At 45.4% G+C, this 27,191-nt stretch overlaps 1 protein-coding gene across 2 annotated transcripts in view; it reads left to right on the top strand.

Moving 5' to 3' along the window:
* The window catches only part of ntn2 (netrin 2), a 52,670-nt gene extending 32,666 nt beyond the window's left edge, over positions 1–20,004 (top strand). Inside the window, exons 3-7 of one of the 2 annotated variants that reach the window (XM_029629467.2) lie at positions 3,130–3,318; positions 10,460–10,609; positions 14,713–14,769; positions 18,837–18,911; positions 19,176–20,004. In XM_029629467.2, the coding sequence (XP_029485327.2) occupies positions 3,130–3,318; positions 10,460–10,609; positions 14,713–14,769; positions 18,837–18,911; positions 19,176–19,567 (863 nt within the window). In that variant the 3' untranslated portion in view covers positions 19,568–20,004. Of the gene's footprint in view, positions 1–3,129; positions 3,319–10,459; positions 10,610–14,712; positions 14,770–18,833; positions 18,912–19,175 lie in introns of both variants that reach the window. The other variant, XM_029629465.2, reaches the window with a different exon arrangement.
* The last annotated feature ends 7,187 nt before the right edge of the window (positions 20,005–27,191 follow it).

Here is a 27,191-nt window from a genome sequence, read left to right on the forward strand (position 1 = left end):
ATGTGGCTTGTCACCCGAAAACCCTCACTAACTTATACAGGTGCACAATTGAGAGCATCTTGTCGGGCTGTATCACCACCTGGTACGGTAACTGCACCGCCCACATCCGCAGGGCACGCCAGAGGGTGGTGCGGTGTGTACAACGCATCATCCATGGGCAAACTGCCTGCCCTCCAGGACACCTACAACACCCGATGTCACAGGAAGGCCAAAAAGATCATCAAGGACAACAACCACCCGAGCCACTGTCTGTTCACCCCGCTTCCATCTAGAAGTCGAGGTCAGTACAGGTGCATCAAAGCTGGGACAGAGAGATTGAACAGCTTCTATCTCAAGGCTATCAGATTGTTAAACAGCCACCACTAGCACAGAGAGGCGGCTGCCTACCTACAGACTTGATATCATTGGCCACTTTAATAAATTGAACACTAGTCACTTTAATAATGTTTACATATCTCACATTACTCATCTCATATGTATATACTGTATCCTTCACTATATGTTCTTCACTATCTATCGCATCTCAGCCACTCTGTCACTGCTCATCCATATATTTTATACTTATAGATTCTCATCCCATTCCTTTACTAGATTGTGTGTATTAGGTTTTGTTGTGGAATTGTTAGATATTACCTGTTAGATACTGCTGCACTGTCAGATCTAGAAGCATAAGCGTTTCGCTACACTCGCAATAACATCTGCCAGCCATGTGTATGTGACCAGTACAATTTGATTTGAAATTCCAGTTATTATTGATATGGCCTTACATTTTTCATTCAAGTATCTCATGGTCCCATCAAAGGTAATTTTGTTATCAAATGAAAAGCTTTCCTTAAAAAAATGAATGCTTGACGCGGTGGCAGTCCCTGTGCTGGATGTTGTTACAACACTGACCTTAGAGAAGTCAGTCACAGTCAGTCTCTCTCTCTCACACACTGTGACTGGCAACACTTCATGGCTCCATGCTTTTATTCAGTGCAGACTGTTGTGGTCTACGCCTTACGAAACAGTCATTGATATAGAACCCTGTTTTGACTCACTGCAGTCAATACACTCACATCTGATTACATCTGATTACATTTATTTTGTCCCACCCCCCCAGAGAAGTGTCCTCTGCTGATACTTTTTGAGATCCAAGTTCTTTTGTTGTTGTTTGCTTCTCGCAAACCGTTTCCGTGGATCACTTTGAACTGGCACCAAACGCTCTGGCAATGTTCTTTGAACACTTGGCCAAGTGTTAGAGGAATCTGAGTTCAGGTTTGAATTGAACCTGACTGGGGTTAAGGATTTGGACCAGGTCTCTCCCATCTCAGGGGCAGATCTCACACACCCTACCTGGCCTGTGAACACAATTGCACCCTTGAAGTAGTGCACTACTGTATATAGGGAATAAGGTGGCATTTCAAACACAGCCCTGGAGATCAAAGAGTGTTCATATCCAAATGACTGGCAGAGAGCATCTTGGTTCCTCTCAATGTTTCTTCCTAACAGCCCTGCAACGCTATAGCCATCGGGCGTCCGGCATTGCTGTCAGCCATTGAGGAAATGCTTCCTTTGAAATCAATGAAAGCTGCTTCACTGCCCAAATTGCACTCTCGTCGCGTCACGTACAATGGCAGCGTCCAAGCTCAATAATCGCAGTTTCAATTCCTGATGGCCCTAATTCGGTTTCATTCTATCATTCTACCCCCCCCCCCCCCCCCACTATACATTCATGTACATACTACCTCAATTAGCCCGATCAACCGGTGCCCCCGCACATTGGCTACCTGGCTATCTGCATCGTGTCCCGCCACCCACCACCCGCCAACCCCTCTTTTACCCTACTGCTACTCTCTGTTTATCATATATACATAGTCACTTTAACCATATCTACATACTACCTCAATCAGCCCGACTAACCGGTGCCTGTATATAGCTTCGCTACTGTTATAGCCTCACTACTGTATATATCCTCACTACTGTTATTTTTCATTGTCTTTTTACTGTTGTTTTTATTTCTTTACTTGCCTATTGTTCACCTAATACCTTTATTTATTATTATATTATTTTTTTACTTAGAAATTGCACTGTTGGTTAGAGCCTGTACGTAAGCATTTCACTATAAGGTCTACCTACACTTGTTGTATTCAGGGCACGTGACAAATACAATTTGATTTTAACTCCTCCGAAAGACACACATACAGGTTCTGGAGAGGTGTGGGGGGCTGCCACACTGGGCGCCCGTGGCGCTGTTTTTGTGGGGGGTTAAGTGCCTTGCCCGAGGGCACAACAGGCAACGGCATCTAGGATTTGATACCAGCAACCCTCTGGTTGCCAGCTCAATTCCCACCAGATGTTCTAGTCGTACCCGGGATTTGAACTGGCAACCCTCCGGTTGCTGGCTCGCCTCTCTAACCACTAGGCTACCTGCCGCCCGATACATGAAATACATGTGACTAAATGTAAATATATATTGTGATTGATTGGCATACAGACAGTTTCCACAGTGATCAATCCTTGTGGTGCTATAAGACACATGGCTTGAGACTTTACAGTACATGGGCCTTTCCTACTCCTCTATCGGACTACAGAGGTCTTAGACTAGATGGGAGAGGTTAGTTCTGCTCATCAGGGATTCATGATATTAAAAGGGTCTGTTAATAACTAGCGAGCCAAGAGCGGGTCCAGTTATTAATTATGGAAGGAGGAAAATGAGCTCTGAAAATATATGCCTCATGATTGATGACTTCTGTAACAGCCACGAAGCACACACCCTCTACTCTGATTGAATCATAATGGTATTGACGCTAAGCTACATCCTACACTGTATACTGGTAAAGTACACTGTAGGACTTACAGTAAATGCTTCATCTATTGCTCATATATCTGAATGAGTGTTTTCAAAATGTGCTTTGGAAATTATTTTGATGTATAAAGTATACCCACAATATACCTATAGTGTTGTGCCTTGTTTTCAAACTGTGGCGATGCCAATTTAACAAAGGTTTTTCAACTTTTCCTGTTTCAAAGGGCCTCGAACGTGTTTTGATTATGAAGAAGTGCACCTATTTTCACTGAACGCTCAAGACGTCTAACCTTTCTTTCTTCCCCCCTCTTTTCCCCTCCCCTGATCCCTCCCTCTCGTAGCGTGCAACTGCAACCTACATGCCCGGCGCTGCCGCTTCAACATGGAGCTGTACAAGTTGTCGGGGAGGAAGAGCGGAGGCGTGTGCATGAACTGTCGCCACAACACGGCAGGACGCCACTGCCACTACTGCAAGGAGGGCTTCTACCGGGATATGGCCAGGCCCATCACACACCGCCGTGCCTGCAAAGGTATGGAGAATAGGTTTTATACTATAGGCGTATATTTCACAATAGTGTTTGTGGTGTCAATAGTCCTTTTCAATTCAGTCGATTCAGTAGATTCATTGAAAGATATATAGATGTATTAAAAATGGCTATTTATTTTCAATAAGTGCAATACAGTGGGGGCAAAAAAGTATTTAGTCAGCCACCAATTGTGCAAGTTCTCCCACTTAAAAAGATGAACGAGGCCTGTAATTTTCATCATAGGTACACTTCAACTATGACAGACAAAATGAGGGGGAAAAATCCAGAAAATCACATTGTAGGATTTTTAATGAATTTATTTGCAAATTATGGTGGAAAATAAGTATTTGGTCAATAATTTTCTATGGGGTTGAGATCTGGAGACTGGCTAGGCCACTCCAGGATCTTGAAATGCTTCTTACGAAGCCACTCCTTCGTTGCCCGGGCGGTGTGTTTGGGATCAGTGTCATGCTGAAAGACCCAGCCACGTTTCATCTTCAATGCCCTTGCTGATGATAGGCTTTGCTACTTTGGTCCCAGCTCTCTGCAGGTCATTCACTAGGTCCCCCGTGTGGTTCTGGGATTTTTGCTCACCGTTCTTGTGATCATTTTGACCCCACGGGGTGAGATCTGGCGTGGAGCCCCAGATCGAGGAGATTATCAGTGGTCTTGTATGTCTTCCATTTCCTAAGTTGCTCCCACAGTTGATTTCTTCAAACCAAGCTGCTTACCTATTGCAGATTCTGTCTTCACAGCCTGGTGCAGGTCTACAATTTTGTTTCTGGTGTCCTTTGACAGCTCTTTGGTCTTTGCCATAGTGGAGTTTGGAGTGTGACTGTCTTTTATACTGATAACAAGTTCAAACAGGTGCCATTAATACAAGTAACGAGTGGAGGACAGAGGAGCCTCTTAAAGAAGAAGTTACAGGTCTGTGAGAGCCAGAAATCTTGCTTGTTTGTAGGTGACCAAATACTTATTTTCCACCATAATTTGCAAATAAATTCGTGAAAAATCCTACAATGTGATTTACTGGTTTTTATTTTTCATTTTGTCTGTCATAGCTGAAATGTACCTATGATGAACATTACAGGCCTCTCTCATCTTTTTAAGTGGGAGAACTTGCACAATTGGTGGCTGACTAAATACTTGTGTATCAAATACAAGTATTTGATACACTGCCGATTTTGCAGGTTATCCTATTACTTAAAAATCATATAATGTGATTTTCTGGATTTTTGTTTTAGATTCCGTCTCTCACAGTTGAAGTGTACCTATGATAAAAATTACAGACCTCTACATGCTTTGTAAGTAGGAAAAACTGCAAAATCGGCAGTGTATCAAATACTTGTTCTCCCCACTGTATAACCCTATAGCATTGACTGAAATGGTAACACTGTTCTAAGAATTAGGCTGGCATCCTCACTTCCAAACTGATACCATGCCTCTGTAAGTAAATCATTTGTCACAGAAGCTGTTCTTGCAAAAATCCACAGAAAAAATATTCCTCTGGACCACAAGCCACATTAAATTAGTACATGAGTTATTTCTCGTGGAAAAAGTGGTGTTTGAATTGTGGAATGTTTTGAATTTGCAGTGTATATTTTTCTGGCTTACACCAAGAGCTTTTTCTTATTGGAGAACAACCCGATTTTCCTGCGCTTGTTGCTCGGGGAAATATGCAAATCAATAGCAGAGGGAGACTGCATTCTTTCTCAGTTCTGTAGGTTAGTGTGAGATGTTAAGGGATCGCTTATAGAGAGCTCAAAACAACATGGATGATGAGAACTGCCAACACTCATAGCTGTGAAGGGCTTTTGTTGGAGATTTCATGGTGAGAATCTCCCGTATTTGACCCCTGGTCAGTTTTCCACTCCGGGGCTAACCCAAGCAGCTTTTAAACCAAAAGGAGTCAAGTACGGGACAGCACGTTACTATTGTCCATGTTAAATCATTTTTTATCACACTGTACTACAGTTAAACAGTACCCATTCTATTATTCCACTCACAGAGCAATTGACCATGGTACAACATGCAATGTGACACAGTAATTGACTTCAGCAGAAGTCTTTTGCCCTTAACAAATTACAAGTAACACACGTATAGATAAGACTCCCACAGATGTGTTGATATTGGCAGCAGCTGTATGGAAATGTATGTCCCCGGTGCTATTGCAAGACCCATCATACACACATACACACACACTCAACCCGTGCCTGCGCGTGCGGCAGTGCTTGGGCCCTGGAGGCTGTGCAATCTGTTTTTATCAAAGCGGAGCAGTTCGGGGTCAGACCCGCACGGCGGTAAAAACTTTATCGCCTTCCTCTCGGATAGCAAGATGTGACGGAAATGAACATTCCCGTGGAAACGGCCCTCAACCTGGGCGGCTGGCACCATGATTGATCAGAGCAATCCTAGCCCCTTTTAGAACTTATCTCTTTCCCTTTCTCTCCTCCTCTCTCACTTTCTCTCCCTCTCTGTCCGAGGAGAATGCTCTCTTCTCATCTCTTCTCTTCTTCTCTCTAATCCTCCAATTCGTTCTACCTTTTTTTTTCTGCCGCAGTGTTTTATATATTTTTCCTCTTGTGACAGGGCCAGGAGAAGGGTCAAGGGTCAAAAATGGTCGGTGTCACGTCTGAAATGGAGTAACGGCAATAAAATACAGGTGTTTTTTGAATGGGACTAAGGAATGGGCGGTTAGGTCTGGAGGGTTGGTGGGGGGAGGTGGAATGTCTGCTTCCAATCATACCTCCTCTGTGGACGAGTGTCCATGTCGGACCTGCTGTGTGTGTGCTCCAGTGTGTGTGGGTGTGTGTACGCGTGCATGTGTGCGTGTCCAACACACAGTCTATAAGGATTGCCAGTTTAATGGACAGGCCAGACTCTGATGGATGGGTCAAGTGGCAGCGTCACTCCCATCTGTTCTCAGTTACACCCTTGTGCTTAGGTAACACACACACACACACACACAAACACACACAGGTCCCAACCCCCCTCCACCCCAAGTGCCCTCGGCCTTCTGCCCCAGCCCTGAGTGCCTCTCTGTGGGGTGTCCCAAGCTCCTGCAGGCCTGGGCAGCGGCCGCTGCCACTCTCCATCCACGGATTTACACTGCTACGTGCATAAAAACAGCCGGCAAATTAAAGAAACATGCATGCCATAACCAGCTCGGGTGTAACCAGTGCCTACGAGGTCTTCAATGTCAGAGCTTTATGTGTCTCCAAACATGTCCTAGTCTTGGCATCTATATCGACTATAATTAATGTCAAAGAAAGGAATTTAAATTTAGGCCGTAGAATATGTCAGCAGTCCTTGCCAACAAAAAGCCTCAAATATACTTTATACTGAAAATATCAAGATTTGTCCTCCAAGTAGCTTCTGAAGTGGACCATATGCAAATAATTTCTTATAGAATAACTTCGTAGAAACGAGGGAATTAGGAAATCCAAGATAAATCATTCCAAAACCGAAACGCTCATGCCAGTATTGACCAGATGTCTACAGAGCAAACCGCCCAATTAGAAAAGGTGAACTACTTGGACCCTTTTTGAAAGTACCGTTTACTCAGTTACTCACACACACTCACATGGTTTGTTAAAACACACATACACACACACACATACTGTTTGCACCCATGCGCACGCGCACACACACACACACACACACACACACACACACACACACACACACACACACACACACACACTGAGCGCCATTGATCTATTCAGAGTTCAAGAGTGAGCAAACGCCTGCTGTCCAAAGACTACAAGTCCCAAGGCGATGTCTGTCTGTCACACCTTCAGTCACACAGGCTTAAATAGTCATCAACATCTGAGGACATTTTTACAGCTTTTTAACTGGCCCAAGCCCCTGCGCGTAAAACTTCAGAAAGACGGTGTGAGGATGGAGGAGAGTGGCTGGGGGAGGGGACGGGGGTGCCCCTCCCCGAAACACCATCCTGGCACTCATCTGTTGTTATTCTGAGCTTAACAGACTTTGAACACAATAAATAACAGTAGATTTACAGAGTACTTTAATCCCATTTTAAAGCAGTTACATGGATTGAATGAACATATATTTGCATTATAACAACATATTTGACTTTTAATGAGGTATTATGTTCAACTCATAAACATGCAGATAAATATGTTTTGATTGTACCAATATAAGATGGCCATATTCTAACATCTCCTTCATTTGTTTCTGTGTTAGTAACACAACGTTTGGTACCAGTTGCCTTTGTTATTAGACAATCAGCGAAACAATGGATTGGTTCAGAAATTATTGTCTGTTGCCGTCCCACAAGTCTAGGCATGCAGGTATCATCCAGACTGGCACAGACTTTACCAGACAGATCAAATGACGGGAAGTTTACACTTCTGTCCCCACCATTTAGTACAGCAAACCAGTTTGTACATGATTTGCATTTTTTCTTTTTATAAACTACCAGATTATTCTAGTCTCTCTGTTTGGAGTGTAGAGCATTGCTTTCTATATCACTATTGTGCATAGAGTAGTGCTGTGTTATGAAATCAGAGACGTTTGTGTTGTTCTACAACCTATGTCTCTGGACTCCCAACTGTGGGTTTTTAGTGGACTCATCAGCTGTGTTTTATTAACACGTACCGTATAAAGGGGCGCCAATCCCAGGAATGCCAGAAATTCCAAATGGAGCCGCGGCCCCGTCCGTGCTGCACCTGGGCACAGAAACAAGAGCAGGAGAGAAGGACATTTTGGCAGGAGAGAAGTCACATGGTAGACATGGAGCAAAACAGGAACTAAGTCGTACCGGAAGACCGGACACACATTTGACTTTCAACCTCCCTGTGCGCCAACCCACTCAATACAAACGTATATTACTAATATATTACCAACACTGCCAACCAACGGCCAATCAAAGCCTTCTGTGAGTTTGAAGCTGGCTCAGGTGGTGGGGATTTTACATGCAACGCGAGCCATCAGATTTACGAAGCGAGCGCAAGCTTCAAACAGGCGTACACACTTTGACACCCCAGCCGGACACCCGGACGGAACAGCCACATGTGCATCTGAAGATCAAAGCACTAACCCCCCCCCCACACTCCTAATTCTCATGGTCCAGACTCCCTCCACCTCACCATACCCCTCCCAAATCAACAGGTGGTAGAGTCCTTACTCCTCAGTTGTGATGGCAAAATGATCAGCACAAATAAACATGTTCACACACACTGAGGGAACAACACAGCAAGGCCCTGAAGAAAACTCCTCATGTTAGCAGCTGCCATTCCTTGGCAAGCCCTATCAGAGACTGTTGGGTTACTGGGTTTTCCCCAAAGGCTCGTTTCGCCCTTTCTTGTTGTTTTTATAAAAGCAGAAGGACAATTACCAGCTATCACATTACACTTAAGTAATGCAGTTTGCTTTTGCAATTTTGCAACTTGGCGAGCTTGTTTTCTACCTAATTAAGCCCAAAGTAGAGGGAAAGAGCCGTCTTCCCCCGTCGGCAGTTTTTTGGGGGGCCAGTTGTTTTTGGCCAAAAGCAATTATTTATGCCAGAATAGATCGAAAAGATAAAATGCAAAAAATTAGCATTGAATCGAGGGGGCAGAGTTTTTTTTTTTGTGAGTTTTTCCAAAAGCATTACTTTTGTATTGCCTGGACAGAGGAGCTGCAGTTCCAAGCCAAGTCAAAGTGTTCAATCGCACCCTTTAAAGTAAAATGTTATGGGGATATTAAAGTTATGTGTTTTTATGTGTCAAGATAGTCTCAGATTGATCAGTGTAACGTGTAATAGTGATACTTGATAGCTTGCGGATGGAGAGGTTTATCTTCTACGTTTGTGTGTGTGTCTATGTGCGGCTACCCAAGGAAGACATGTCTGTTTTCCTTGTTGAGCCGGGTTGAACCAAGGTGAGGTGAGGGAGATTTAGTCTTGTTTATGCTGATGAGCACACCAGAGGCAAAGTTTGGAACATGTTAGCCCTCTCTCTCTCTCCCTTTCACCGTTCTTCCCCTCTGCATGTCTTTCTCTCTTCTTCCTCTTCCTCTTCCTCTTCCTCTCCTCTCCTCTCCTCTCCTCTCCTCTCCTCTCCTCTCCTCGCCTCTCCTCTCCTCTCCTCTCTTCTACTCTCTTCTACTCTCTGTCACCTTGTAAAGAGCTCTTGTAAGAGAGGAGCTGACCAACAGGCCGGGTCTTGTATCCCAGCAGCTCTTTAAACAGAAGAAGACCCGTATTGCTCAAGGTGCGTTCGGACGGACGGCGTATACCATAACAGCACATAAAAGGCTGGGGGGACGGGGACTCTCTCTGGGTGGCGTGTTGTCGTTGGTACGCAGCGGGTGCCAGAGAGTAGAGAGTAGGGTGCAGATTTTTGGGAAGTGATGAAAGGGCAGAGTGGGTGTCACACACAAACAGGCACCAGCGTAGCACCTAAGAGACCGGACAAATGGAGGCTTTTCTTCCCTATCAACACACACACACACACACATATGCACACACACATCTTTGCCAGGCAGTGTCAGGTCCGTAAACCTGGAGGCGACAGTAGCAGGGTAGCCCAATTGAGCAGAATGAATCCCAGACCTGGAGTGTGAATGATAGAGTAAATAGACTAAAGGAACACTCAGTCCTGTTGCATCTGGAATACAGTTGGATACTTCAATGGCAGTTGATGATTAACTAGGATGTGTTGTGCTACAGAGCCTATTCATAAGAGGGTTCAAAATGCCATCTGATTTGAGTCGAGTCACAAATAAACCTTGAAAGTGACATTGAATATGTGTGACGAACCGTAGGCGACTTAAATGTTTCTCAATTGGCCACATCTAACCATCTCCTCTCTCTCTCTCTCTTTCTGTCTGTCTCGCTCTCTCTCTATCTTTCTCTGGAACTCTCTCTCTCTTTCTCTATGTCTCCCGCACACTCTCTCTCGCACTCTCTCTCTCTGTCTGTCTGTCTGTCCCTCGCTCTCACTCCCGCTCTCTCTATCACTCTCTCTGTCTCTCTCTCTATCGCTCTCTCTGTCTCTCTCTCGGTCTTTGTCTGTCTTTCTCTGTTTCTCTCTCTCTGTCCCTCGCCCTCTCTCTCACTCTCTGTTTCGCTCTCTGTCTCTCTCTGTCCCTCTCCCTCTCTCACCTCCTCCCCCTCTCCCTCCCTCCCTCTCTCCAGCCTGTGACTGCCACCCGGTGGGTGCGGCAGGTAAGACGTGTAACCAGACGACAGGCCAGTGCCCCTGTAAGGACGGCGTGACGGGCATCACATGCAACCGCTGTGCAAAGGGCTACCAACAGAGCCGCTCACCTGTGGCCCCCTGCATCAGTAAGTAGATCACAGATACACACACACAGGGCCGCTCAACCGACCCTTGCATTAGTGAGAATATCACACACACACACACCACACACACACATTGACATGCGTTTAACAGAAGCACATATTTACTTGTCACCAGGGGAAGGCAGTGTACTGTTTTTGCTATCAGTAGCCACATCGAGCCTGTGGGAATCGAGCCTGCACACACACATACATATGCACATACATACACACACACGCACACGCACACAACCACACACACACTGTGTGTTGCTGTGGTCCTGGCCAGTAATCTATCCACCAGCGCTGACGTCTGTGGGTGCACCAGAGCGTGACCAAGGCAAGGCCTCCTTTGTGCTGAAGGCCCCAGTGGTGGCACACACACACACACTCAACCTCCCTGTCCACCTCAACTCTGGGCTCTGTTTGTATCTGTGTTGTCATTCCCACTCCAAGGACAAGGGGTTGGTTTCATTCAAGGGGTTGGTTTCCATCAGGGTTTTACCAGAATGCCCACGCCAGTCTCTGCCACCACATCAACTAAAGGCTTTACACTAAACCAACCACACAGGGAAACCATAACATACCCATGTAACATACTGGACACCATTACCATGTAACATACTGGAATACCATTACCATGTAACATACTGGAATACCATTACCATGTAACATACTGGATACCATTACCATGTAACATACTGGAATACCATTACCATGTAACATACTGGAATACCATTACCATGTAACATACTGGGATACCATTACCATGTAACATACTGGAATACCATTACCATGTAACATACTGGAATACCATTACCATGTAACATACTGGAATACCATTACCATGTTACATACTGGATACCATTACCATGTTACATAATGGAATACCATTACCATGTAACATACTGGAATACCATTACCATGTAACATACTGGAATACCATTGCCATGTTACATAATGGAATACCATTACCATGTAACATACTGGATACCATGACCATGATACATAATGGATTACCATTACCATGTAACATACTGGAATACCATTACCATGTTACATAATGGAATACCATTACCATGTAACATAATGGAATACCATTATCATGTAACATACTGGAATACCATTACCATATTACATAATGGATTACCATTACCATGTAACATAATGGAATACCATTACCATGTTACATACTGCGGAAAACGTACCATACTGCAGCGGTTCCCAGACTCAGGTCTACCAGCATCGGGGAACATCCTGAGCCTATTTCTATTTCTATGGACACAAGCACTGTTCATAACACACACTGTTCATAACACGCACTGTTCATAACACACACTGATCATAACACGCACTGTTCATAACACGCACTGATCATAACACGCACGGTTCATAACACACACTGTTCATAACACACACTGTTCATAACACACACTGTTCATAACACGCACTGTTCATAACACGCACTGTTCATAACACACACTGTTCATAACACACACTGTTCATAACACGCACTGTTCATAACACACACTGTTCATAACAAGCACTGTTCATAACACACACGGTTCATAAACGCCATGTCTATTGTGCATTCATGTGATATTTGACTGACTCAAACATTACAACAGAATGTATGGTCTAAAAAACCTAGCTGACATGGGCTAGTTGATCTGGACATTTCTGACACATTATAGCTCTCTAAGGTATGCAATGACTGGTTTGACAAGAGGAAAACTGTTGATGCATTACCCAATTTCAAAATTACACCTTGTGCATTCTACTATTACACCTTTCAAGAGTAAGTTGAATGCCGGACTGAGTTCCCCCGCTGCCGACTCCTAGCCCCCACAGTTTGGGAACCACTGCATACGAGAGAAACCATGAACCATGTACCAGCTCCAACGAGGGGTAACATGTAACATGGCAGGTACAGCTGCTTCATTCCCGGTCTCATTTCTATAGCCAGGTAACAACATGGTGGAGAGTCATGTTCCCTGGGATGTCACAAGCTAGCTATCCCATTAGTGGGTTTACATGAGTTTAAAAGCTAATTATGATAGATAACTCAGGTACACACTGCAGCACTCGGTTAGCATGAGGTAAGCTAGCCCATCCATAAATCCACCATTGCCTGTGTTCGATTAGAAAGTCTGAGTTTTCAATGCCTTCAGCCGCCATTGTTTAAAAAAAAAATGAATTAGACAGTAACCCCAGCAACATTTGCTCACTATTTGGGCAGGTTGTAAAAGAGAATATGTTCTCAGGTAACCTGCCCTGGTAAAACAAAGGTAGGGACAGAAGTTCCTAGCTGGCACCAGTCCCGCAGATGAAGGCAGGTCATGGTGGTCTGGTCTGGGGTAGATTAGTGCCACCCTGAGACCCCAGTACCTGATTACCGTTCAGGCTTTAGCACCGTCACATGCCAGTACAGTGTGTGTGTGTGTGTATGTGTGTGTGCGTGCTCTGTGAGTGTGTGTGTGTATGAATTAGATCACTGGTCCACCGCCTGCGGGCAGGAGGAATAGAGGGCAGCTTGCCATCGTGCTGTGCCATGTGGTTTGGCACAACTCTCTCACACACACACCAGGCTTGTGTAACCCTGAACCAACCACACCAAACTATGGTGTACCACGCCAAGCCATGCCGTACCCTACCCCGCTATGCCACGTCGTGCCACATGGTGCCATGTTGTTGGTCTCACATTGGTGTTACAGAGCAGATGGCGGAGGGCAAAAAGGAGAAAACAATAGCGGTCGCGGTCGACAAAACCAATCAGATACTTTCTGAAAGACACCCAGTGAGGAGAAAGAGTGTTTCTTGGCCTCAGTGTGTGTGTCAGCGCGTGTGTGTATGCATATGCATGCCATCTGAGGTTTCCCCTGTGAGCCAAAGAGCATCTCTTCCCAAAACGCCCTCCATTTGATTGGTACTATCATTCCTCCCCGGTCAAGCCCTTCTGCCCTCTAACACAGTACGACACAAAGACCAGGCGTGCTAACAGCCAATTAGTATGATAACACTGCCCCTCATCTGAATATCCCTTTATCATCTCAATATCCACTCTCAACCCTCCACCTTCAGAGGAGTGGCCCACAGCTTGGCGTGCCTTTCACCAGCTGCTCTCCTTTCCTCTCGGCCTTTACCAAGCAGTCCAAAGCTCAATGCCCTATTTGTTGTTCTTGGTAGGGGTGTCCATAATTTCGAAGCAAGCCAACTGTCACTTGCCTCTCAAAAACGCTCTTTCCAGGAAGCTCCTTGTCTGTTTGTTTGACTCCAACCCGGTCCTCCTCCCTCTAACTCCCCAGTCGAAAGGCAAATCCCTCTGGGTGCACGCTAACGATGCTAAGCCAGCGTCCCAATCATCCTGTTGTTGTTATCATTGAGGCAGTGGATTTGTTGCTAGCATTCGAATTTCATCGCTTTGCATTAGCAAGTGGCTGTTCCACTGGATGTCATAAGGTGAATGCACCAATTTGTAAGTCGCTCTGGATAAGAGCGTCTGCTAAATGACTTAAATGTAAATGTAAATGTATTGAAAAGGGGGCCTTCGTTGTGGGGGGAATTCTTTAAGAATTTAATTATTTTGGCTTTGGTGGAGACTGGCGAGGGGTTCTGGTTGAGCTAACCAGGAGTATTGAGGGAGTTTGCATCTGTCTGAAGGTGGCTCATCCCATGTCCCTGTTTGAATGCATTGATATCTTACACCATGGTGGTGCTGTTTTCAGAGGAAGAGAGTTTGGCTCAGACAAAGTATGCTTCTACAGTGTGTGTGTGTGTGTGTGTGTGTGTGTGTGTGTGTGTGTGTGTGTGTGTGTGTGTGTGTGTGTGTGTGTGTGTGTGTGTGTGTGTGTGTGTGTGTGTGTGTGTGTGTGCCAATATCAGTATCTTTATCACTGTGTTTAGGTTGATGTTTCCACCCTACACCCTTCCTCTCATTCTACCTACGTCAAATAACTGTGATTTAATTCAGGCAGGCATACTTTATTGGCTTGACCACAGATGCAAAGAGTAGGCATATGGCCAGCAATTACACCATGTCTACATATAATGTATAAATTGTTTCCATAAAACTCTAGTTAAAACTGTGTGTGTGTGTGTGTGTGTTTCAGAGATCCCAGTGGTGAACCCTACAGCCATGGTCAGCAGCAGCACAGAGGAACCGGCAGGTTAGTCACTCCCCCACCCTACATCCCACACCTGACAGCTGTGTAACATTTAAAAAAACACAACCTTTTTAATATTTCTGGCCTCCATTTCTAAACTGGGTTAATAAATATTCATGGAAGGGGCGGGCCTCTCTTTTGATATTCCGTAAAGAAACGACTGCTCTGAATCCAAGTGAGATTTTCCATTGTCTTAAAACCTGCATTCTTGGCACGACGTCTGCCTGCTAGCCTTTAGCGAGTTAGCTTTGCTCCGCTGTGCTTGAAGTCCGACTCCAGCCGAACACAAAGCCAACGGAAAGGCTGCAACAGAAGTGATTAGTTGCAGTTTGCTACCCCGGGGAAACTTCGACGGGGAACTTTCGAGGCGTGAAAAGAGTGTTGGCGACCGTCGTTTTGGGGGAGAACGTTTTCCGCCTCTGACTCCTGGCAGTCCTCACTCCATCCAGGCTCTCTCCAGTCAATTATTCCCCTCCCGTTATTTAACGCCTTCGCCTCCCCGGGGGAATTGTGGCCCGGTGTTGATTTGGAAACGGTGATTCATCACAGGCTTTAACTCAACACCGTGGCGACCACAGTCGTACCTCCCACAACGTCAGGACCCCCTCCTTAGCTTTCACAGTTGATTCGGCTGAGACACGGCCCTCTCTGGAAGGCCCAGGCCAGAAGAGATGTTCTGTAAGGCCTGGGACTTCTCACACTGCAGGGGATGCATGCAAACTAGCCAAAGGGGGGCAAATGAGTTGAGCGGGAGTGCTTGATGTAGAATTTGCTATATATCTAAAGATCTAGGATCAGATCCTATCCCCAATCCTAACCTTAACCATTAGGCGGATGGATTTAAAACAAATCCTCTATCAGTACTAAGGAGTAACATGTACCTACCGCAGAGGGAGAGTTTGTGGGAGGAAGGGATTTAGACTGGTGACCTTTGATAGCTAGCCAAAGACCCCCTGGGTCTCAACTTGAAGGAATTGCAATATGTCTAGCTCGGATGTGAAAGTTGTGGTGTCACCTTATTAGTTTTTCTAGCGGCTCACACTACCATCAACTGCCAGACCACGGCTAACCTAGCCCACTGATAGGTCTAACAGCTCCGCCTTGCCCTCTGATAGGCTAGGTGGAATTTTCCCCACATTGCTTACACCAACTTAGTCTCTGCTTGGGCTTGTAACCCTCACACACACAGTACACTCCTTTGTGTGTTTCTGCATCCCTGGGAAAGGGCTTTTCCACTGTGAAAAACAAATAAGAGCAGTTCTTTATCGTTAATTCATCCCCACACAAGTGTACAACATATAGGATCATTTTCTCTTCCATCTCTCCTTTAACCCACACCCCATATACCAACCAACCTCTCCTCCTCCTTAGGGCACTCAGGTACCCAAAACCTGAAAATGTGTGTGCGTGTGTGCGTGCGGGGGGCGGTGGACGCAATTTGTCATTGTCACGGCACTGTGAAAAGGGACGGGGGAACAAGGGTAACCGGAGCCTCCGAGTCGATTGTGTGTGTTTTCAGCCGTGGCTCTTCTGGGTCAATAGGCGATTCATGGGGTCTTTTCCAGGTGAATGCCCATCAGTAAGTGACTCTTCATGGGAAAACACACACCACTGATACCAAGGGCTGCACAGCTTGCCACTGTACCAGGGTACCATGCAGACACACACACACGCAACACACACACACACACACACACAGACACATATACATACACACAAATACTGTATATACACACACACATACTAATGTACAAATATATAAACATACACTCACGTACACTCACACACAAACACATGCATTTATACACACACACACAAACACATGTATATGTACACAATACAAAAACACTTTGGAGCCCAAGATCCTATGGGTAAAAGCTAGGGAGCAGGATTAACTGTCCTTTTCTACTTGACTGTCTGGTTGAACTGCTCTAGCATATCACTCTCTTCACTCCTGTAGATGGACATTCAACAGATTTATTCAGCTCTCCCCATGACTGATTCAGTGTGGCCTACTTCATCAATTCATTCATTGCGCCCTCTCCCTAACCCACACACATTCACACACCCACGCACGTACACCAAATCCTCTCTTTCTCTCTCTCTCTCTCTCTCTCTCTCTCTCTCTCTCTCTCTCTCTCTCTCTCTCTCACCACAGAGAAACATGCACAAACACACACGTTAACCCAGGTATGTTTAACTGAGGTTTATTGAAAGCTGCTGTGAGTGAGAGGTAAAGGAACTAGGCAGCTGCTCTGGCCTCTCTCTCCGCTTGTCGCTAATAAAAGCTCCATCACTCTAATATACGGGCCAAGCCTCCCTGACATTTTTACTGGTTCCTCGGCCCCCTCTCTCTCTTTCTCCTCTTCCTGCCCTCGCCTGCTCCGGCTCTCTCCTCGCAACACGGCTCCCTCCTCGCATGCGACCGACCCTGAAACTGTTTTTTGGGGGGGCCATATTCCTGTGAGCGATCACTTTTATTTTGTTTGTTTTGGAGGAGGAGTCCGCTTCCCTGCACAACTTCTGAATGATTTTACTTTGAAGGAAACTAGAGAGACTGAGACCAGGGAGACCGCATATACCAGGACTCACGTCTTTGTGATTTCACGCTAGTGGCAAACGAAACCCAGTGTCTTCGGGACCTTTGCGCCTGTCCCCTTCAAAAGCCAGAGTAAAATTCAATCGGATTCCAGGCTCTCTGGCATGTTAACTAGAAAACAAGACTGGTCAGCAACTCTGTTCCTCAGTGACCTTTTAAACCAGCGCTATATTGAAGTATCCAACCCAAAAAGGTTTTATAAACCCAAAACAAGTACAGTAAAGAAGTGGTTTAATGAACATGTTTGATCCTTTGTCCCATCCTCACAACTCCCACTGCAGTGACATTAAAGCCAATTGGCCATTTTAATAGTGAGTGCCCCGTCATAGCTTAGGGAGAAGTTCTACCACAGAAGCTTACATTGGGTTGTCCCACAGCACCACTGGGTGTTACGTTGTGGTTTGGCTGGCCCACATTATTCACTACTTTGTGTCCATTCATGTGTGTTTTCTCATGTCCTATATGGATCTGTAAGGGATCAATTCAACCAAACCTGTATTGCGGTATGTACAGTCGGTTGTTTACTGCAAATGTTTTTTTCAACCGCTCTAGTTCACACACCTATGACCCAACACCCACCAGTCAAGTCCCAGAGAAAAGCGCATCGACCACAGGGCAGCTTCATCCTCCTCCATACGTACAGCAGTCAGCTGTGTGGTCTCTCTCTGGCCGTAGTCTCGCAGCCATGAGGCTGCTGTGGGCTACTCACAGCCATCCAGCCATGACCACTTCCACCGCGCTCTGTCTTTTCTCAGAGTCCCCCAAAAGGCAGGCAGACATGTCAAATGGAACCCTTTCCCCCCTCTTAATATTCCACCCACCCACGACTCCCCCAGCGGTTATTGCAGGGGCTTACGTGTGATTTGTATAAGGTCGTATATTACTCCAGCAAATCCGACCAAACCTAACATTTCCTCTATCCAGCCGCCTGTCTCAGAGTCCTGGCACTCGTGCTGTGTGTGTGTATATATATGTGTGTGTGCATACCTGTGTGTTTGCATGTAGGTGTGTGCGTGCATGCGTGTGTGTATGCGTGCATGCATGTTTGTGTGTGTGTGTGTGTGTGTGTGTGTGTGTGTGTGTGTGTGTGTGTGTGCGTGCGCTATGTGCGCGTGCTACATGCGTTTTTATGTACCTCCTTTGTGTATGTGTGTGTAACACAGTGTGTAAACGTCTCAAGTGTGTAATTATTCCTAGAATGTAACCATGTCATCATGTTCACTTTATCATCTCAAATGTGTAGCTGCTGTGTGCGGTTATGTGTGTAATTCTCCTAAGTGTGGATCTGTCCTGTTATGTGTGTAATTGTCCCAAGTGTGTAATTCCCAGCAAGTTGGACTCCAAATGTAAGACTGCCTAGTGTGCAGGTAGCCGGTGTTTTGAAAAAGGGAAAACCCCGCACACATGTAATTGTGGTGCATCAACTAAAAATATATCCGGTGTTTAAAATGTGTTTTTCTTTTTTCAGCAGATTGTGAATCCTATTGCAAACCAGTGAAAGGGAATCTGAAGATCAACATGAAGAAATACTGCAAGAAAGACTATGGTGAGCGATTGAACAACTGAATGCATCCAATTTATTTATCACGCATGAAAAAAGTAGTACCCGTACTAGAACAGTGAATTATAACAGTAAATTGCCAGCCCATCAGTCCGAAACATGATTGTTAGTAGCTATAAGGTATTATATGTTATTACACTATATGTTACTGGCTTTTGTTGCTAAATAGTATTTTCAGTTAGTTTACAGTTGTGTTAGGACTGTACCTGCATAAGTTGTAATGGTTGGTTTGTCTGTGTGCCATATCAGCGGTGCAAGTCAACGTGCTGGACATGGAGACGGTGGGCGACTGGGCCAAGTTCTCGGTCAACGTGGTCTCGGTCTACAAGAGCCGCGGCGAGCCACTCAAACGGGGCGACAACGTGCTATGGATCCATATGAAGGACCTGGCCTGCAAGTGTCCCAAAATCCAGATGAGCAAGCGCTTCCTGGTGATGGGCACCAGCGAGACCGGGCCGGGGGGCCCTGGGGCCGGGGGGCCCGGGGCTGGACCAGGGGCTGCTGGGGCTGCTGCAGGAGCAGAGCGCGTAGGGCTCCTGGCCGATAAGAACAGCCTGGTCATCCAGTGGAGAGACGTTTGGACGCGGCGCCTCCGGAAGTTCCAGCGCAAAGAGAAGAAGGGCAAGTGCAGCAAAGCATGATGGGGGAGAGAGCAGCGCATCCTCAGCCAACCCCCCCATGACCCCACCCCTACTCCTACCTCCCCACGACCCCTTCCTAGCTCTCGGCTAGTTCGCAGGATAGAACACGACCCCCCTAACCCCCTAAAAACCCTGACCCCCCAAAAAAAAACGGGGTACACTGCACATTACAGAGACTGCATGTATACTGCCTGTTTAAGGACCACTTTGTGTATATTGTATAATTATTTCCTTTTTATTTTCTGTTTTAATCATGGGACTGTGACTGTCTTTTTTCTATTGGTCTGCCTTAAAAAGGGACCATTAAAAAGGGTACGAAGTGTAGGCGAGCGGATACCATTCCCTTTCTCGACAACGACAGCGAAAATGTCCACACTCCCCCACACCCCTGCCCTCTCCCATTCCCCCTCCCCATTCAGACTGCTTCAGTCCCCCCTGCCACCATGTTTTAGTGTTTTGAAGCTATCAAAGCTCACATTTCCCATTCTATTACCAGGAGTATCCATGGAGCTCAGATAATCAGAGAGAGAAACAGATTTTTTAGTGTTGTAGCAAAGTGTCCCATGCAGGGGAGAAGACAAACTGCACAACCTCAGTTCGTCTGCCTCCTCCACCCACTGTTTCACTGTCTCTAAACCCCAACCTTTCTCTACGCAACTGAGATTACTGGCCTAGAGCGGCCATTTTGTCTTGTACTCCTATTCCGTAGGTAAGATATCTGTAGACATGAACTCTCTGCAGTAGTATCTCTGGACCAGAACCCACAACCGCTGCATCCTCATCCTCAGAGGATCCTTCTAACCACAACAAAGGCTGTCCCCACAGGGGCCTTCTCCAATGCAAAACCTCACTTCTACCACCACTGCCATTACAATATATATACAATTTCAGACTGAGGCATCTGCTACTCTAGTCTAGACTATACAGCTGTTGACAGTGACCCCACCGCTCACTCACTGGTTCTACTGCTCCAGTCATAGACAGACAGTGGCACTGTTTGGACACTGGCAAACACTAAACCCTAATAATGTTTCTCTTTTATTCTATATTCATGCACTTCTGCTCTCAGATTCCTATACTTCTACAGACCCCACTGTCTCACTATCTAAGTGAAGACCCCCCCACACAAGCCTTCTCACCACGAGCAGGAAATGGAATCATGCATTACTATCTGACTCATGTGAAGAAAAAGAATATTGAGCGGGACTCCAGCAGAGTGGAAAGTAGCCAACTTCAGAACAGAACAATGCCCTTGATACTAGGGAAACTTTTGGGGGGATATTTTGCGTCATGTCTTCCACTGTTTGTTGATAGAAGGTCCTGCGGGTGTCATTGTGTGACCGATATCGTTTGTTGGTTCAATTCTATTATTTCTCTTGTCTTTTAAATGTTTGCCACTTTCGACAAAGTGTCCATTGACGGGCTAGTGATCGCTTGCCGAAAGAAGACCTCAAAATAAAGAGTGCCATTTCACGAAGAACAGACAAAGGTTGGATTAAGCTCTACCTTTTCAACTGTAGTTTATTGACAAACTGAAAGAGTCCGGAACGTTCTAGGCTACATACACACTGCCTGATTGTATTATGATGCGATAGTCTACTTCAATCCTCATGTCTTTGTATGTTTGCATGTTTGTGGTTTGGCTGGTCCGTCCGATGCGAAGCGAAAAATTTACAGTAAGCAGAGCATGGAATTAACAAATGTTAACATCACAAATCCAGAGGAAACCTCCTTAGTCATCTCCCCTCATTGGCCTTGCCGACATTTCCCTCTCTTCGTTGGCCAATAATGCATCAGCCTGTTTCTAAATTGAATCAAGAAAATGAGATAATCAGGACAAAAACGAAACCACAAGGGAGCGTATGTTTGCTCTCAAAGTTACTGTTTTGTCTTTGTCCTTAGTTCATTTTAAAAGCGTATTACGATTGATTTCAAAAATAGAACAATGTAAACACATTGTGAAGGGGTAATGCTAGCTAACTGTTAGCATGCTGACAGTAATGTCACGCTAGCGGTTGGTTGGCTGCAGTGCTATGTTTGGTTTGTCACATTTCCAAGCCCCTCAGAAGAGTGTCTCTCCCTCTCTTGTCAGGCAACATGTGTGTTTCTGTGTATTAGATACACTGCATGTCCAAAAGTATGTGGACACTAATTTGAAGGGGCGACCACATACTTTTGTATATGTAGTGTACGTGACAGTAGTAGGACAAAGGCCTTCAGTGGTGAAGGTCTTGTTTTCATTTGCTGAAAGAATGTATATAAATGAGAAAATGTCAAATGTAAAAACCGCTTAAAGACACATGGTATGATTGTACTTACTTATGAGATTATGTCGTTAAAGCTGAGAATGTAGACCGAGCGTTGTCATTCTAAAAAAAAGAAACGCTGAATGGATTTAGAAGTTGTTCACATGAAGGTCTGTCTGGTTAGATTGTAGGTTTTATGTGTAACAGTTGTGGGTCCTCCCTCATATGCATCAATGTTTGCATCATACAGTATTCATTCAACATGTCGCGTAGCACAGTGCTCTGAAAACCAATCCAAAACCAATCCATGACCAAAGTGAACTAGGTTGTTTTCCATACATTTTGGTGTAATATGTAACGTTATTTCTTAGAACAGCAAAGAGGTCAGACGGAACCACTAACATTTCAGAGTAAAAGTAGCGTTTCCTTAGAGGAATTCCCAGAGATGGAATTTCACAAAAATGCAGAACCAAATCGTCTGATTATTTATGTATTTGCGTCCATGACGAGCTGTCAAACAGGTGGTCTTACAGTAGCCACCATTTCTTGGCCTGGTATGTGGGGAAAGCATGGGCAGGTTTGATGGATGTCCAAGTTACGTGTCCAGAACCAACCCGCTTCCACGCAGGGTTATACTGCACTGTCTACAGTGCCGAGTAGCTCAAGTGTGAACCTAAACACTTCATAATACTGTATAGCCTGGTCCCAGATCTGTTTGTGCTGTCTTGGCAACTCCTACAACTCCTATGGTAATTTTCCAGAGGAGTTGGCCAGACACCACAAACAGATCTGGGACCAGGCTATGAATAATATCCAGCAAGACAAAAAAATCACTATACTTTTTCTCCCTTTACCTCAGTCTCTATTTTCTTCCTCTTTTATCTGTGCCACCCTGAATATTGGACTACAGATAACAAGCTTTACTAAACCCTGCAGATGTTATTTAGAAATTTAAACGTACCCCTCGAAAGCATTTTGTAGTCTTCCTAGGGCGAGCCACCCTGTTGCTTTACTTAACAAGCCCCACAGCTTGGCAGTGGAACCAGGATCGTAACTTGCTCTCTTTGTTCCCCTCCCGCAGTATTTATAACGTCCACAGGTGAGAGAGAGAGAGAGAGAGAGAGAGAGAGAGAGAGAGAGAGAGAGAGAGTATAAACATAATGAGATATACACAAATGGACGGTGAGGAAACGTGAGCTAAGGTTAGGGGAGTTGAAGGAGAGAGTCTGCCCATTGGGTATAATATGGACTGAAGTGCCAATACTTTTTCTGTCATTGTCTTTGTAAAGCCAGTAAGTAACAAGCCGGAGAGACAAGCTAAATTATTATACGTAGAACATTTTAAATATATATCAAAGCCCAAAATGATTGTAACAATGACTGTAGACTTACTGCTGCCAGGTGTTATGAAATATGTGAACTCTTGCTCAAGAAAGCAAAATTCTATGAAATGTCTCCCCATTTGCCAGAAGCCCCCTCCTGTCCTCATGACATTCTGTTCACAGAGTTACACTACAGAGCACCACTCACACAGACGATGTCCACCTGCCTTCTGAGGGCCGATGGGGTGTTGCCTTCCGCTCCATGCACCCCCCCTTCCTTCATCACTCGTGTTATTATGAAGTCTTCCCTGTACATTTTCCTCTGATGCAATGACCACTGACTTTTTAATCGTAAAATGACAAATAAATTATTAGTTAATGAAATTTGTGTATCGTTTGTCATTTTGAGGATTATGCAGCAGATCTAGATCAACGGCTGCATATGCTGCCATCGGGGCCCAGACCCAACTGTCCGTGTATGTGCGTTTCCATGTGTTTGGTGCATGTGCTCTTATACTGATGACTACATGGCTAGTCAAGTGGCCTGTATTGTAACCTTTCTGATTTTGGGTGCTGCACTGGGCTGAGAGTCTGATCCTGCTCTGGTGTTTTTACTCAAACTGAAGACGGGTCAGACTACAGTAGGTGGGGAGACTAGGAGGGAAGTAGGGCGGGGAGGCTGGGTGGTTCCCCACCCAGGGCAGAGCAGGAGCTGAAGCTCTGAAAATAAACAGTGGGGCAGCACCCGCTCCCCGCCAACCCTCACCTCCATCTCAGTCCCCCCACCTCCACCACACCTCAGAGGAAACCCAACACCATTGCCTGGGACATGGCAGGAAACTCCTCTCTCCTCCCCCCTCCTCTCTCCTCTTCCCCCAGCCTCCTCTCCTCTCTCCACCCTCTAACCAAACAGGCCACAGCCATCCTTTTAGTTAATTACAGGAAAGCAGTAATTTATCATTACTCTCTCTCTCACTGGACCAGAAATAGGGCCAGAGCTGAGATGAAGACAGACTGACGCTGTGACGGTCCGGATGGGACAGACTATTTTTCACGCCATTTCGATACAGCTATGACTGGAAGTGATTTTCGCAGGAGGTTAAGGAAACCATTTTCCTAAACTTATCCCAAATGATTTTAACCTGTTACGTTAATACTCCTAACCTGCTGCGTAAGTTCTAACCTGCTACGGAAAAGTGACTTCCAGTCATAGCTGTATCGTAGCGTGGAAAGAGTGGTTCTGGGTCCGGGCACACTGTGGCACGTCTCCATCTGTGACGGATGTCCATCCCACCTTACCCTGCGGCCGCCCCATCAGTCTCCAGCTCCTGTTACTCGCAGAAGGCACGGCCCTCTGGGATAGGGCTGAGATCAGACAGTCCTTCATGAATAGGGAATAGGAAATGCAGAAGGTATGGCTTGGATGTATATTTGGTCCGCTCTCCTCTCCTGTCTTCTTGTCTATCTTCTCCTTTCCTTCCCTGCTCTCCCCTTTCTTTTCAACTCACCTCCCCTGTGCTTTCCCACTCCAAGACAAGTTGGACTTGTGGTGTTCCAAAAATAAGTTACCTGTAACTCCTTCTCTTCAAGGGTATAGGATCCCCACTCCCCTCTGTTGCTGCTTTCCCAAGGGCTGGTAGACTGGCTAGACTTGGACTTATGCTCAGTCCTTCTCCACCTCCATAGGGGTGACAAATGACGTGCTGAAACCTCGCTCAGCCATAGGGGAAGTACTTGCCTGACATGACATCTCAGACACGCGCCAGTGGACCCTGGTTGGCCTCTCTGGCTACCGGCGGGCCAGCCGGCCAATCCCCTGACTGAAAACAGAGCCAGAGGCTGGGCTGAAGGCGTGGGCCCAGGGAGCACTGCTCTCACTCACAGGGAGACTGGGGGTCCATCAAAAACATCCCCATAAAGTACAGTACCCCAAATATACTGAACAAAAATACAAACTCAACATGTAAAGTGTTGGTCCCATTTTTCATGAGCTGAAATAAAAGATCCCAGAAATGTTTCATACGCATAAAAAGCTTATTTCTCAAGTGTTTTGCACAAATTTGTTTACATCCCTGTTAGTGAGAATTTTTCCTTTGCCAAGATAATCCATCCACCTGGACAGGTGTGGCATGTCAAGAAGCTGATTTAATCAGCATAATCATTACACAGGTGCACCTTGTGCTGGGGACAATAAAAGACCACTCTAAACTATGCAGTTTTGTCACACAACACAATGCCACAGATGGCTCATGTTTTGAGGGAGCGTGCAATTGGCATGCTGACTGCAGGAATGTCCACCAGAGCTTTTGCCAGATTATTTTATGTTAATTTCTTTACCATAAGCTGCCTCCAACGTTGTTTTAGAGACTGACAACCGCAGACCAAGTGTAACCACACCTGCCCAGGACCTCCACATCCGGCTTCTTCACCTGCGGGATCGTCTAAGGGGGGGAGGGGTGGCTCTGAGGAGTATTTCGGTCTGTAAAAAGCCCTTTTGTGGGGAAAAACACATGATTGGCTGGGCCTGGCTCCCCAGTGGGTGGGCCTACTGTATGCCATTCCAGGCCCACCTATGGATGCGCCCCTGCCCAGTCGTGTGAAATCTATAGATTAGGATCCAAGGAATTTATTTCAATTGACTTCCTTCTATGAAGTATAACTCAGTTAAATCTTTGAAATGGCTGCATGTTGCCTTTATATTTTTGTTCAGTGTATTGATTGATATTTTTTTTCTTTCCAGAAACTGTTTTCTATTTAGACATTCACCAGACGCAACCCTTATTAATAGAAATGGTAATATATGCTTAGTCTATGGCTTATTAACTGTTAGGTACTAGTGAATAAGCATTGAATAACAGGTTATCCTATATCCATCACTAATATCATTACAGACTCCAGCCATTTCAATCCTACATCATCTCTCAGCTCTGACATGGCTTCTTGAGGCCGGACCTTTGGGATACTTAATCGCAGCCCATGATTGGTTGAGGGCTAAAACCCCCAATAGCCCCCAATAGCTCCCGGAGTCCATACTGCTGCCCTCGACAGCGATGTGTTGACAAGACCCCCATCAGGGCCATTCACCTGGCTTACTTTGGCAAACACTCCCGCAACATGATTAAAAATAGGGCCGTTACTCTTTTCCCCTCAATTTAATAATGTTAAGAATAGGGGAGTCATTATGATTTGGGGAGCTCAACCCTGTGTGGGGGTTGGTTAAATGGAGAGTTATGGAGGTGCTAGAAAAACACGGGATTTTTTATTTTCCTTTCCGTTAATGATGTCATGTTGGTTGGGAGGATGTATGTGCGTTCGAACATTTCCCAGGTTTACCTTGGCTGTTTGATTCTGTTCAGAGATTGAACCCAGGGTCATATTCAGTAGGCACGAAAAATTAGAAAGCAGTCCAAAAGCGAGTGAAACTGGGATGTACTATCTGAACCTGTCCAATAATAAATGTTTGTTTTAGTTTTCCATTGCAAAGCATTTTGAAACAGTGTGACATTATGAACACAACCCAGGAAATGTTTGTTTTGTTTTCACTGACAACCTGGCACTAACACTTTGGCTACTACTTCTTTGACAGGTAGAACCTTCGCTTGATTCTTCTTAAAATGTATCTTTGGCGATCTTGGGCTGTAAAGCATTTAAAGAGACACCGAACATTGGTACGTGTGTTTTTCTGTTGCTCATTAAAAAACAAGATTGTGTGTGTTTCCCGACCAATTCCGCATTTGGTTACTGTTTGTCCCCCATGAGACACCGTAGACACATATTTCACTTCCTCAAAATCCCCAGAATGAATCTGAGAAATCTGTAATAAATGTTGATGTTCTGGCCGAGGATGTTTTTTTTCTTTGTGCAATTTTACATCTAACTAAGGTGTTTGGTGCAGTATTTCTCAAGTATTTTTTTTATAAAGTGTTGTGTTTTGTAAACAATCAAAAACTCTAATATCCTATGTTTCACTGAATCGTGGCTGAATGACGGCATGGATTTTCAGCTAGCGGGATATACGCTGCACCGGCAGGATAGAACAGCACACTCCGGTAAGAC

The sequence above is a fragment of the Oncorhynchus nerka genome, linkage group LG23, assembly GCF_034236695.1.
Source record: "Oncorhynchus nerka isolate Pitt River linkage group LG23, Oner_Uvic_2.0, whole genome shotgun sequence".
In the NCBI taxonomy this organism is placed as follows: Eukaryota; Metazoa; Chordata; class Actinopteri; order Salmoniformes; family Salmonidae; genus Oncorhynchus; species Oncorhynchus nerka.